General features: G+C 54.7%; 4 protein-coding genes across 4 annotated transcripts; all 4 read left to right on the top strand.

Annotated features, from left to right (window-relative positions):
- Positions 1-2319: 2319 nt before the first annotated feature.
- Positions 2320-5698, top strand: EV422DRAFT_536809 (uncharacterized protein). The gene is made up of 3 exons (XM_053070864.1): positions 2320-3274; positions 3608-4245; positions 4325-5698. Exons 1-3 carry the CDS (start codon positions 2708-2710, stop codon positions 5229-5231), a joined length of 2112 nt encoding a protein of 703 aa, XP_052923725.1. The 5' UTR covers positions 2320-2707; the 3' UTR covers positions 5232-5698.
- Positions 5699-7122: 1424 nt separating this feature from the next.
- Positions 7123-8060, top strand: EV422DRAFT_536807 (uncharacterized protein). Its single transcript, XM_053070863.1, has one exon. The coding sequence runs from the start codon at positions 7179-7181 to the stop codon at positions 7965-7967; it is 789 nt and encodes a 262-aa protein (XP_052923724.1). The 5' UTR covers positions 7123-7178; the 3' UTR covers positions 7968-8060.
- A 915-nt stretch (positions 8061-8975) lies between these two features.
- Positions 8976-10839, top strand: EV422DRAFT_551165 (PIN domain-like protein; the record flags this gene model as incomplete). The annotated part of the gene is made up of 8 exons (XM_053071817.1): positions 8976-8988; positions 9072-9349; positions 9568-9631; positions 9705-9814; positions 9891-10094; positions 10173-10391; positions 10476-10540; positions 10611-10839. The coding sequence occupies 8 exons, from the start codon at positions 8976-8978 to the stop codon at positions 10837-10839; spliced, it is 1182 nt and encodes a 393-aa protein (XP_052923723.1).
- A 412-nt stretch (positions 10840-11251) lies between these two features.
- Positions 11252-13383, top strand: EV422DRAFT_536801 (uncharacterized protein). Its single transcript, XM_053070862.1, has 8 exons — positions 11252-11438; positions 11513-11534; positions 11630-11773; positions 11860-11932; positions 11994-12050; positions 12127-12193; positions 12270-12558; positions 12646-13383. The coding sequence occupies exons 1-8, from the start codon at positions 11361-11363 to the stop codon at positions 13020-13022; spliced, it is 1107 nt and encodes a 368-aa protein (XP_052923722.1). The 5' UTR covers positions 11252-11360; the 3' UTR covers positions 13023-13383.
- Positions 13384-13386: the final 3 nt, after the last annotated feature.

Raw genomic sequence — 13386 nt, 5'->3', positions numbered from 1 at the left:
GTTAACCTGCGTTGCTCTGCAGCGTTCGTCCATGGTCTCTGCGATCTCTCTGATGTCTCTGATTGTCTCGGTGCAGCGTCAAAGCAGCATGTGGTCGAATAGCACAACGTTCAAGTTCGTCAGGGAAAGTCCAATCTAGGTATTCGCGATTGGCTCGTACAGGGGAGCCTCGTTGGAAGAACACTCTGTCCCGGTTTGCACACTTTGCAGCCACAGCCGGTCCCGCATGGTTGGTGAACACCTTGGCGCTCGTAGCTGACGAACCATCGATGTTCCAAAGGCTGAAACTGGAGAACCAAGTAGAGCAATCCCTCGCAACTTCGGCAAACCAGGAAAAGGACAATATTACCGCCCAACGGGACTCCGCCACGGCGAAGGCAACCTCAGCAACCGAGGAGCGAGACACGATGAAATTGTAAAACAGAAGCCGATACCGCAGCGCGCCGTCACCTCACCGCTAAGCTGAAAGAGGTGGAATTGACCCGACAGGTTGAGATCGCGAACCGAGAGGTTGAGATCTGGGATGAGATCGCAGAGCTCACCGCGGAGCTGGAAAGTTGGAGTTGAACGTGGAACGCGCCCGGGAGCTGACTTGCTCCCAGCATAAGTCACACATGGGCGAGCAAAACAAACTGCAAAGACGCATCAATGATTTTCAATTGACGGTCGATCACTACAAAAGGGAGAACTCAGTCCTCGATCACACGCTTCCCGGCCGGGATACAAGGATATGCAGCGTGGCTTGCAGAGGCATCTTCATGCGGCCAACGAGCGATGAAGAACCTGGAGAAGGAAAAGCAAGAGCGGTCCTGCAACGACGTGGCATGCAAATGCACCTGTGACCAAAGCGGAGAGGTTACCCCGCCGTCACATGGAGTGTTTGGGCTGTTCGCATGTGGGGACGGCGCTGATCAGAGAGAGTGAAGCACTCCCTGCTAGGGAAAGCATTGATAGACGGTGAAAAATTTTGATGTCTCAACACCGAATGTTATAACTTCAATGAATATAGAATCATCTCGCCGTATCATGACCCCAATATTATTCTCCACGTAGTGCGTTCATGTTGTCAGTGGGCATCGACCACAGTATTGCGATCTTTGAATGAATGTGACTTCTAAGCGGACTGCCTGAAAGCTACATCTTGATTGGGTGGTGAGGAGGCTTGCACGCTGTGAAACTTTGTCGTATGGTCGATCTTCTTCCCTCCGCGGTCTCTTTTGTGAAGGTAATACTCACTCGGCGCACCCATACACATAGAGACGCACAGCAACATTCATAGCTCTCGTCGGAATTACGCATTTTTTGGTTTCCACATCGTGGCGGACCATTGTAACTTGGCTGATCCAGCACCGTTGAGAAAATGCTGAGAGCATGAGGAGAGGTAACGGCGAGGAAGATTTGCCCGTGTCCCTGCAGCTGCAATCAACGCGAGACAACTACACCGCCATCCCGCTGCTCAGACATGCTCCTCAAGTCCGATGTCAAAATGATATAGCCCCCGAAGATGATGGTCATCACAGGTAACGTCCGCATCGCTTCAGAACGTCCCCGCATGTTTATCATTAACGGATGTCGCCATGCACGTGAATGACCTTCTCTACAACCCGCTTGTGAAAGCGATCGTCTACGTTCCGAGTGATGAGCGTCACCGGGATTTCTTCCCTTGCGTCGTCAACTTGCCCGGTTTTGAGCGCATGATGACAAGGAGGTGGGCTGTGTCTCGCCGGCTAAGAGCCCGAAAGTCGTTATGAAAGCTACCAGCTCGCTTGACGATCACTGCGGAAAAGCCAGTTATGTCTGCCGTCTTTTTGATGGGGCTCGTTCTGGCTTCCTAAAATGTCGAATCGGAAGCGGATGCCGAAAGGGACCAAATCGGCGAGCGGAGGATTAAGATGCCGAATAACATTTCGAGGCCTGGAAAATGCGGAGGGCCCTGACAATAAAGGGATGGATCCCGGTTATGAGGATCATCGCGGGAGACATTGGCTTTGAAATGCAGTCCATTTCCTGGGTATGCATGAGTACGCATGCTAGTCCCAGATAGTGCCTCATAAGCGATGGATGGATATCTCAGGAAGGTAGTTTCAGGGATGCTTTCAGTCAGCCGGGCAGGTATGTTTGTCATCCCATCCGGAGGTGCGATGAGAAGATTATGGCGGGACCGCTATCTTGCAGGGGTAGATGCTCGGTGAATGCATATGGCATATGGATATTCTGATGCGCATCATGGGCTTGGCTTGACGGAGCCATCTGCAAGTGTCATTAGGGCATGCATGCATGGCTGGCATGGGGAGGCTCCCCAGCTCGCCCAATCCCTGGCTGTGGGCGAAACGGAGCAGCGGAGGGCGAGAATTATAATAGGACGCGCTGGTCAACAATAATCACGTCCCACTGTCCCACGGTTCCCTCAGGCCTCCCACCTTCACAACTTGAACAACTCGGAAAGAGAACCATCCAACCAACTCAGAGAGATCGGTCAAGTTTACGTCTTCCAGATTATATAAACAACCAGGCCACCTCTGTGGGCTTCTCCAACTGTCCACTTCTCTTCAGCAGCAAGTGTTCCTAGAAATCTAGCAGTTGTCACACTTCGATCGAGGCTCTCAGTCGTTCGAAAGTATTTGGAACGCTCCTTGTCCCAGTGCCACCGCAAGGCTCAACCAACCGGCCCCAATCCTCACCAATCCCATATATAAAAAACAACAATATGCATCCCTACTCCCTCCAACCCCTCAACCAACACCGCCCTCGCAACTTCCCCCAACCCTCCTTCCAACACGAACTAGACGCCCAAACCTCCCGCCTAGCCACCGAGCTCAACTTCCCCCTCTCCCTCCCCTCCGGCATCCAACAGGCCGAATACACCTACTACGCTCCCAGTCTCGAACCTGTGCCCCCCGGCGACGGTAGCAGCATGTTTGGCGGAGGCGCAGCTGACGTCACGGGCAGCAGCTCGTCGTCTACCAATTTGTACATCTCGCCTGAACAAGCCACCGTGTCGTATGCTAGCGGAATCAGTACGGGATTTGACGGTGGTGCGGCCCAACAGGGGGCGTGGCCGCAGCAGATGCAGAGGGGGTCGATGTCGGCGTCGGAGTCGGGGTTTGAGGCGGGGACGGATATTTCGCCTTTGGGGGTGCGCAGTCCTGATGATTATGCGTGGAGTAGTGAGGCGGGGTCCGAGAACACCGGGTATGCACGGGCTGGGAGGGCTAGGGCTGTTGTTGAGCAGGGTGGGGCGAAGTATGTGCCGGGTCGTTCGACGATTGACTTGGTGAGTGACCACTCGAGCCCCCTTGGTTCGCTCTGGGAGACCGATCTTTAGCGAGGTCGACCAGAGTGAACGCCTTTGCGGGCGAAGCGAGTGCCAGCGGGGCGAGTTCCTTGCGCCAAAGGCTCGATACACCATGGCGCTCAGCGTCAGATCTTTTGCGAGCGAAGCGAGCACCACATTGCGCAAGATTCCCCTGATCCAACCTCATCGTTCAACCATTCGACCATTCAACCTTCGCTTTCGCTCAACCATCCGACCATCCAGCCTTTGCTTTGCTCCTCCAACTCATCGATCGTGGAGGAATAAACTAACACATTCATTCTCCCCTCAAAGGAACCCGCAACAATCGTAGCCCAACCGCACATAAACAAAATCATCAGCCAACTCCACGCCTACACCGAACACTCCGTCCCGCGCCCACAAACCATCTTCGACGACCTCCCACCCCTGCCCGATCTCTTCACCCTAAACGAGATCCTCTCCCTGTATTTTGAGAAAATAACCTGCACACTCGCAATCATCCACGAAGCCGCATTCTACCAGGCCGCGTCGCGGCCACCTTCGCCGGAGCAACCGCACATACCGGGTCATTTACCCCCGTCGACGGGAATCGACCCCGCCGTACTGTTTGCGATGCTGGCGTGTGCGGCTCGGTACCACCCCCTCTACGAAGGCCGCAAAGAGGTCGTCGAACATATATTCTACGAACGCGCACGCCGTCTCGTCTTACCCGTTATCGACAACCCGAGCATCAACGTGCTGAAAACCCTGTTGCATTTGACGTTGTTTGCGGTGGAGAACTCGCTGTGGAAGCCGAGTTATATGTGGTTGGGTACGAGTGTGGCGATGGCGCGGTATTTGGGGCTGTATAAGGAGTTGCCGGCTTTGGGTGAGGATGATGTTACGAAAGAGGGGTTGATTGGGGGGTTGGCGCCGCAGCAGATTATGGCGGAGGAGTGTCGAAGGATTTGGTATGTCCTTTTACCTTCCAGTTACTACATGATGAAGTGAGATATTGAGAGCAATCGCCTAACGAACGTTTGTTTCTAGGTGGTGGGTCCGAAACTACGACGCCTCTGGCAGCGCCGCCTCCAAACGCCCTCAAATGATCTCCGACAGCGAATACTCCAAAGAGCTCCTCCTCCCCTGCCCCGACTCGCTCTTCTACGCCACCCGCTACGGCCTCACGCCCACCTCCCCCACCATCCCGCGCACGCAAACCCTCGACGAATTCTACTCGGCCGTCTTCGGCGCCGACCTCGCCCACTCGTCCATCGGGCCCAACGGGTACATCGGCGCCCTCACAGCCTTATTCAACCGCGTGACCAAGTTCAGGCAGAACTGTAATACCATCAACGTTCTCCCGTTTGCGGTCACCCCGGAAACGGACACGCATTACGTCCTGCGGGATTTCAACGCGCATAAAGCGGAACTGGACATGTGGTACCATAAATTGCCCGGGTGGGTCAAGATCCTCGATTCGGCGGTCAAGGACCCCGCGGACCCGATCGTCGGCGGCGGGCTGTGCTGGGAGGACCAGTGGATGCGCGAGACCTACGAATGGGGCATCGCTCTCGTAATCTACCACGCGGCCTGTGCCACACTCCACGGGCCGGATTACAACATGATGGCGATGGGCGTGCAGATTGCCGCTGCTGGATCGTCAGGAGGGGCGGGGAAGAGCACGATGCAGCCGCCGCCGCATGTGGTGCATCTGTTTGCGGTGGCGAGGCTGGATGAGGTGTTGACGGCGTGGCAGGGGAGTGAGAGTTTTGGGAGGGCGCTGGATCATGCGGCGAAGGGGAGTTTGCTTTTGGAGGAGATGGCGGGGAGGGTGCCGCCGGGGAAGAGGAGGGATACGCCTTTCTTTGGGTATTGTGTTTGTCAATTGGTAAGGCTTTGCGAGACGCGTGGTTGCTTGATACCTACAATCCAGCGTTCTGGCAAATCCTCATGAAAAACTGACGTTGTGAATTTCCTCCTCCCCTTTGACAATCCCAACAGGGTCTCCTGAACCTCATCGCCGCCCGCCAACTCGCCCTCATGCAACGCGGCTTCACCTCCCTCGGCGGAACCGGCACAGCCCCTTCCCTCTCCCTCGTGCCCACCTCCCAACACGACCCCACCTCCCAAACCCTCTCCGCCACCCTCAAATCCCGCGCCGCCCGCTCCATCTCCATCCTCGCCCACCAATCCAGCATCTTCTCCGCCTCCGCCACCGGCAAAGCCCTGCTCGAAAAAGTCATGCGGGAAGTCGCCGGCGGGGAGATTAGTATGAAGTTGATGGATGATCTGGAAAAACAGGGGAAGGCTGGGGATGGCGGACGTGGGGGGATGGCGGAGATGTTGGTGAGGAAGAGTATGGGGGGCACGGCGAGGGAGGTGATTGAGGAGCCGGGGAGGTGTGCGGGGACGATGGGGGTTGGGGGGAGGAAGTTTGGGACGATTCTTTGAGCGATTTTGAGATGGTGGGAGACCTTTTTGATTTGGTTGGGGGGTTTGGAAGGGCTGAGTTCTTTGTGGGATTGATGGGGGCTTTCGCGGAGTCGACGTTGGTGGGATTCGCAGGGATTCTATTACGCTTCCTCTTTCATGTTGTCAGTTTTTTTTTTTCATCTCACATTTGTTCACTTGGCAGCGAGTGCACATACGCAAGGACAGCGTTTGGTGCACTTGGTTGCCCCTTCCGTTGATGTGTACTGTATATACCTGAGCCAAGTCGGTTCTCTGTCGTGTCCGAAATAATATCTTTCGCCAAACGCGTTCTTGCTGACATAACGCGACCCCCACAAAGGCATGGGGAGCATTTTACCAAGCATTCCACAAGCTCATATGCAACATACAGTACGTACAGTCAACGGACAAAAAGCGCATCCCCCTCTAATTGAAATCAAAGTCGGTCACTCACGTGAATTTAGCGCTGCGGCAGTCGCTGATTGATTTCAGGGGGATGCGCTTTTTGTCCGTTGACTGTACGTACTGTATGTTGCATATGAGCTTGTGGAATGCTTGGTAAAATGCTCCCCATGCTTTTGTGTGGGGTCGCGTTATGTCAGCAAGAACGCGTTTAGTGAAAGATATTATTTCGGACACGACAGAGAACCGACTTGGCTCAGGTATATGTCCGTACGCAACCATTGAGCCAACGAAGCTCTGTCGTTCAGAGTCAACACCTTGTACATATTCAGAAAATGCATTGAGCCACGAACCTAATAAACCAGAAGTCCCAAATCCGTACTCAAAACCGAATTGCAGCCGGCGGAAAACACTCCCAAAAGGTTCACAACCTTCCCTTCCACAGCTTCTTGTGTGAGAACGTAGCTGTGTCTTTGCACACCCTTCATAGGGGTGAATGTGAAGGGGATCTCACCATGGCGCGAAACCAAATATATACTCTTCCGTTTTCAGGACATCTGAATTCGTGCCTGGCTTCCCTCTGCCTGTCGAGAACAGTTCTTGTTCGGTGTTCCTGTTGTTTCGATCGGAGCAGGGTTGATATGGCAGCATAGCACAGATCGACTTACCCACAGATCAGTTGAGACGATCTGTGCCATAGACCATGAATGGACTCTCGCCTGCTCTGATGGTCCGCTGGGTGGTCTTGATGAGTCCCTCCCAGCGTGCCCAAAATAAAATCAGACAACATGTTCTGCCCAAACTTACGAAGCAGCAAAGGAAGTGTGCTCCACCCTGCACAAACTGTTTGTAGGTCGAATTGCTCAAACTTGATGCGTGCGGCAGCCGTTTGAGCGCTCTCGCTTGATATGCAGAGCTCTGGCCCGCACAGCTTGAGAGTCTGGTCCAGGCATTGAATGTGTCATGGCAGCCAGATGGGAAAATAGCCAGCGTGGTATGCACTTGTGTACTGCCTAAGGTATATTGTACTGACTGCTTTTCCATACGGATGTTACATACACTCCCAACCAACGTACATGTCCACCTTCTGACATCTGAACGCCCGAAACTGTCCTCGTCATCAACAGAGAGAATAAAACCAACCCGCAAAAGAAGTCCCAAAAAAACGACTGAAAAACACCCAACCGTCCCGCCTCCTCCAACATTGTCCAGCCTACGCCGCCATACATCCGCATATATCACTCCCCACAGTCCCTTATCCTTCACAACTCCCACTCATTCGGACCCTAAATCACTGCCCTCAAAAACACCCACAAAACACCCTCTTCCACGCCCAACCCCCACCCTTCACCCGTTTAGGCCCGCCCAAAAGCGGACTATCCTCCTCAGCAGCCTGCACTTCGCGGCGGAGTTGGTCAATTTCGTGGAGGAGGTGGCGGGATTGTTCGTGATCGGAGGCATGCTGTGGCGATTGTGGTGGCGGTGGGAGGGTGGATGGTTTTGGTATCTGTGGTGGCAATTGTTTCGATCTCGTTCCGTTCGAGGTAGCCGATCGTGGAATAATACCCGCCACCGCATCCGCATCTCCACGCACACCCACCCCCGTCAGCGTCTGCACCTCCCCGATCCAATCCTTCACCCTCGCGCTCCGTTCCTCATCCATCGGCTCACTTATCTCTCCCTGCGACTGCGACTGCGATGCCAGCATCGACCGGGTCAGCACCCTTGGCGGGGTCGGGACGGAGACCGTAAGTGGTATATGGTTATTATCGCGAGGGTCGTCGTCGTCCGGGTCGGGATATTCTTCCTTGTCCTCCTCCTCCTCCTGCTTGGGTGATTCGACACGCAGTACATTATCCGATGTGGGTGGTCTGACAACTTCCTGGTACTGACTCGTTCCTACAGCCGCCCTCAAATCCCCACCGGACCCCCTGCCCCCCACGCCCCTATACAAAGCAGCATCCGCACTCATCTGCCTCGCCAGCGTCGCCCAAATTGGCTGATGCACGCTACTCCCCAGCGCCAACCCGAGGCCCAGATTCCCTCGTGACCCGAAAGCGCTGCCTGCTGATACAATGCTTTCGCGGCCGGAGACGGAGCCGCGGTCGGATGTTTGTCTGTTGTTTGCATGGGAGGACCGCCGGGAGAGGGGCGGCGATGACCGGAGGTTGTGATTGAGGGAGGAGAGGGAGGCGAGGCCGGAGCGGTGGGAGGCAAGGAATTCGGATTGGGAGCGGGTTAGTGGGTGGTGCGTGGGTGGGTCTGAGGGGAGGTTGGAGGCTTCGTTCCCTGCGGAGGGAGGTGGTTGTGGGATGGACATCGCGGACGGAGGAGGAGGAAACGGAAGGGGATGGGTTTTTCTATATGTGGCCTGGCTGGAACGGCCTAGGTTGCTGGATACACTGGGAAAGCAGTCGATCTGCAGTAGCTAGCGCAAAGTCGGCACGTTGAGAAGCCCTTTGCAGCGTCCGTATCAACAAAAGGAAACAACAGCCCCCTGGATCCGCCTCTCAGTCTACGGCTGCCTTGTGAGGGAGAGTGGTAGATGGGGACGATGTTGTAGAACTTTTGCGGGACGGTATCGGATGCGAGCCGCACAAGCTGAGCTGCGAGCGCTGCCCCAAGGAATGCACTTCACACAAAGACGGAGCGTTCGTTGTTGGACTTGAACACCCCTCCGCCATCTGAGCACGGGCCCCATTTCCCCCCCCTATAAGGACGCTTGATGCTACTCGGCACGGCCACCAACTCTCTCTTTTGTTCCCTCCGCCTCCCACTCCGACTCGCTCTTCTTCCGCTTCCAAGAACAACACCCACCCGTCTATTCTCCGCAACTGCTGCCAAAATGGGTATTAGCGGTAAGGCCCAAGCCCCGGAAAAAAGTCCCTCCCGCTCACCCAACTTGCCTTCAACATAACCTCATTCTTCTTCCTCCACGCAGGCCTAACGAAAGTAATAGGCGACCATGCCCCCACGGCCATCCGCGAAAACGAAATCAAAAACTATTTCGGTCGCAAAGTCGCCATCGACGCGTCCATGTCCATCTACCAGTTCCTGATTGCGGTGCGGCAGCAGGACGGGATGCAGCTGACGAACGAGGCGGGGGAGACGACGAGTCATTTGATGGGGATTTTTTATAGGACGATAAGGATGGTGGAGAATGGGATTAAGCCGGTTTATGTGTTTGATGGGAAGCCGCCGGATTTGAAGGCTGATGAGGTAAGGGCGAGCGGCGAGCGGAGCGAGCCACATTGCGCCAGAGGCGCAATTATTCCCTCACCGCACTTCTTAGCGAGCCTCAGCGAGGAGCACATTGCGAGAAAGGCGTGGGATGGAAGTTGCGGGGTTTGCGGGATGGAGATTGGGTGCTCATCAGGCTAGGTGTGGTTATGAAATGGGGAGAGGGGCCTGATCGATCTTTGCTCTTCATGGATCAGTTGAAGAAGCGTCTGGAGAAACGCACGGAGGCAGAGGCAAAGGCAGAGGCGGCGACGGAAGCCGGTAGGTTGACGAACGAATTTTCACAACGATGGTGTCGTTTAGAATTTTTCTGAATGTTTGGTCATCTTTATAGGTGACACGGAAAACTTTGACAAATTCAGTCGAAGAACCGTAAAAGTCACGAAAGAACACAACAACGAATGCAAGAAATTGTTGAGGTTAATGGGTATTCCGTACATTGAGGTGAGGTCGCCCCACCGCTACGACTGCTTCTCATTTGCCGCGCAAAATTCACATCTGGCCCTGCTTGTTTTCGTAGGCCCCATGTGAAGCAGAATCCCAATGCGCGGCCCTAGCAGCAGCCGGCAAAGTCTTCGCGGCCGGTTCAGAGGACATGGACACGCTCACGTTCGGGTCACCCATCCTGTTACGGCACTTAACGTTCAGCGAACAGCGCAAGATGCCGATTGCAGAGATACACCTCGACAAGGCGTTGGAGGGGCTGCAGATGACGATGGATCAAGTACGTCGAATCCTATCTGTATACATCACAACTGGGTTCATGGATGCTGACGTTGTATGAAACGAATCCATCAACCAGTTCATAGACCTCTGCATCCTCCTCGGGTGCGACTACTGCGACTCGATCCGCGGAATCGGGCCCCACAGAGCCGTCGCGCTTATGAAAGAATGTGGATCGCTCGAGGCTGTTTTGCAGAAACTAGATCCGAAGAAATACCCGATTCCGGAGGATTGGCCGTATCAGCGCGCCAGGGAGCTGTTCAAGAAGCCGGACGTGATTGATCCTGCTACTATTGATGTGAGTTGGGGTTCCTGGGGGCGATGGGTTGCGTTGACTCACGAGACGGCTTACCAAAATCTGTTTTCTGCTCACGATGAACAGCTGAAATGGGAAGTCCCCGATGAGCAAGCAATTGTAGATTTCATGGTCACAGAAAAGAACTTCAGGTACCCTTTCCATCAACCCTCACCTCCCTCCTCACCACTCACTCACGCCCCCTCTCGCCCACCTCTCCAGCGAAGAACGCGTCCGCACAGCCGTGCAAAAGCTCACCCGCCTGATGAAACAAGAAACACAAGGGCGGCTCGATAATTTCTTCAAAGTTCTCCCGAAAGATCCAAGCACAAACAGTAGTTTGGGAAAACGGAAGGCGGATGAGAAAAAGGGGCCTGCGGCCAAGAAGGGCGCTGCTGCGGCGGGAAAGAAGAAGACGGCCGGGGGTGGGGGCGGGAAGCCGAGGCGTTGAGATGGGGTTTGGGGACTGATGGTTGTCGGGTTGAGAGTGTGTGTAGGTAGGGGAGGTAGCGTTCATTTGTACATAGGGAGCAAGCTAGTGGCTAGGGTGATATTTTACTTATCAAGACTGCGTTGAATGAAGGTCATGGATGTGGTGAGCTTCCGGCGAGGATTGTAACATGCACGGGTTCTAAACTTGCGAGTAAGACTCTAGATCCCTCAGGGTTGTCCGATTGAGCCGCGGTATGGGTACTGTACTGTACTGTACAGTATGTCAGGAGCGAATTGTTTACGGACCGAGGCAATCGCGCTGTCGATTTTCCTCCTCGCAACTCAAACCTTGATAGTGACAGCTTTCCGGACCCCTGGTATACCCGACTGAACAAGCTAAGTTGGGGTAGACGATAATGCCCCTTTCTCTCGTTTCCTGCCGAACCACAGAATCACGCAACTACCTATTTGGGACGGGACGAAAAGCGTCCTGGGCCACCGTGCAATCAGGCAAGCCCCCCGGACAGAAGCATCGACAAGATGGCATCGCCGACGACCGGAATATCGCCGGAAGACCTGCAATGCCTCGCGCGCCCCGCCGTGCAGGAGTTCGTCAAGGTACGTAAGGTTACCACAAATTCAGAACCCACGGATTAAGTTGCTCATCCACGTATTGGGGCGCCTTGGTACAGCAAAACGTTGAAACGGCTGTCAGTACGTACGTTCTCAATAAAACCCATTCGCCCTCCAGCTTCCGCTCCACCAACCCCCGACTTACTGTTGAACCCCTTTCCTCACCGCGAACGCAGCATACTACGCGGGACCCGGTATCCTTCTGGGCGTGTCCTGGCCGCTCGCCGTGGCCGCATTCCCAATTGCGGTTTGGAGGGTGTACGCCATGCCGACCAATGTGCGGTCGTATTTGTTATTGGCGGCCTCGCTTGTCCAGTTTGGTGAGTTGTTCATGACAAGTTACGTGGGAAGGGTTTGCGTTGTGATGTGGTTGTTTGCTGATGCTTTGTTTTTATTGCCCGTGTAGCGGATATTAGCAACTATACGTATGCGAGGAGAGGGACGATGGATGAGGCGAGCACCTATCGGTTCTTTTTGGGGTAAAACCGGGCCTGGCATGTTAAGCGTTCTTGGTCTGTGTATCTGATTCTCGGTCAACAGAGCGGTGGTGTTATCGCAGTTGAAGATTAGCTGCACGATCGCTGCTGCCGCCTTTCGGTACGGACTTCGTTGAGATGATGGTTGTGAATCCGGCAATAAGGGGGGCTGACCTGCTGTCTCGGGCATGATCCAGGTTCGCAACTGTCCTCGAACGACCGCTTTACAGGAACCTGATGATGTATGGGTTGACAGGCTTCACGGTACGAGATCCCATGATGCATTTTACCGCACATCTCCACCCCTATCACATTCACATCCCCCCCCCCCCCGCCCCAGTTCACATGGACGATCCTCGTCTCCACCCTCGGCATCCACTCCCTAAACACCAGCATGCGAGTAACAACAACCTACTGGTCCGCGCTGCTAGGCCACTTCATCTCGTACATCATCCCGGGGTTCTGGACGTTCAGCCGCGTGTTGGCGAAAGTCGAAGCGGATGTGCGCAAACTGGCGAGCAATACGCCGATGATGGGGATCACCATTGTGCGGTGGGCGAATAATTTTGCGGTGGGGATTACGTTGCTTTGTGCGGTGGCTTTTGGGGTTGTTAGTAATGTTTTTGACGGTACGTTTTCTGTGGGAGAAGATGACCGGGATCGTGGAATGGGGTTAGTGGTCCCGGCTAATGATCTTTCTTTGCTGTTCTTTGTAGCAATCAACAACCCCTACGAACTCCCCGCCATAGTCCTCCTCTCAACCACCTGGCTCCTCGCTGAATCTTCCTTCGAGATAATCACCCGCTTCGCCCTCCTCTGGCCCGCAACCCGGAGCATCCACACCGCCAGCGGGTCCAACCCCTTCGATCCCAACAACTTGCGGCTTACGCATAGCGGCGGGCGGGGGAGTAACAACAACAGTAATCCGACAGGGAGCAGCGGGAAGGACTATGGACGACGAGTGGGAGACGTGAGCGGGATTGTGAATGAGAGTTCCGAGGCGCTTGTGATGGCGAGGTTGGGGGATAGTGAGTGTCAGATGTCGCTGGATACGTTGGATGATGATGGGATGCCTCATGAGAAGGCGAAGTAGGGACGTGGGTGGGATGCGTGGGATTTTTGGAAATAAAGCGCTAATGAAAGGGCAGGGTGGGAGTGCGGTTGCGAGATGGATGCCCGGTTGTGTTGGACTGAAATGAGATTTGTGCGGATCGGACGACTTGCGCAGATTTCTGTCATACGGCGGAACAGTGTAGAGCTCGCTAGAGCAGGCAAGACAGGAAGCCCAAAGAAGGAGACTGAAGGCCTTTTATCCTTGAGGGTAATCCGGATATGTACTGAATAGAAAAACCTTGCCAGCCGATGACAGGAAACAATGCTGATGCTCGTCGCGGCAGGTTGAGCGGCGATGCCTTTGTTTGCACACCTCCTTTTTGACCCTCCGCTGGCCGTCGAAA

Source organism: Fimicolochytrium jonesii (genome assembly GCF_025526975.1).
Source record: "Fimicolochytrium jonesii strain JEL569 chromosome Unknown EV422scaffold_20, whole genome shotgun sequence".
In the NCBI taxonomy this organism is placed as follows: Eukaryota; Fungi; Chytridiomycota; class Chytridiomycetes; order Spizellomycetales; family Powellomycetaceae; genus Fimicolochytrium; species Fimicolochytrium jonesii.
The sequence above is the reverse complement of the archived record's forward strand: the minus strand, read 5'-3'. Positions and strand labels throughout refer to the sequence as shown.

What these genes read in the sequence shown, in the direction of transcription:
- EV422DRAFT_536809 (XM_053070864.1), top strand. Translation starts at nt 2,708, where the DNA reads ATGCATCCCTACTCCCTCCAACCCCTCAACCAACACCGCCCTCGCAAC. An exon ending in GTCGTTCGACGATTGACTTG is followed by an intron (nt 3,275 to 3,607) that starts GTGAGTGACCAC and finishes CTCCCCTCAAAG; the next exon opens with GAACCCGCAACAATCGTAGC. An exon ending in GAGGAGTGTCGAAGGATTTG is followed by an intron (nt 4,246 to 4,324) that starts GTATGTCCTTTT and finishes GTTTGTTTCTAG; the next exon opens with GTGGTGGGTCCGAAACTACG.
- EV422DRAFT_536807 (XM_053070863.1), top strand. Translation starts at nt 7,179, where the DNA reads ATGTTACATACACTCCCAACCAACGTACATGTCCACCTTCTGACATCT.
- EV422DRAFT_536801 (XM_053070862.1), top strand. Translation starts at nt 11,361, where the DNA reads ATGGCATCGCCGACGACCGGAATATCGCCGGAAGACCTGCAATGCCTC. An exon ending in ACCTATCGGTTCTTTTTGGG is followed by an intron (nt 11,933 to 11,993) that starts GTAAAACCGGGC and finishes CTCGGTCAACAG; the next exon opens with AGCGGTGGTGTTATCGCAGT. An exon ending in ATCGCTGCTGCCGCCTTTCG is followed by an intron (nt 12,051 to 12,126) that starts GTACGGACTTCG and finishes GGCATGATCCAG; the next exon opens with GTTCGCAACTGTCCTCGAAC.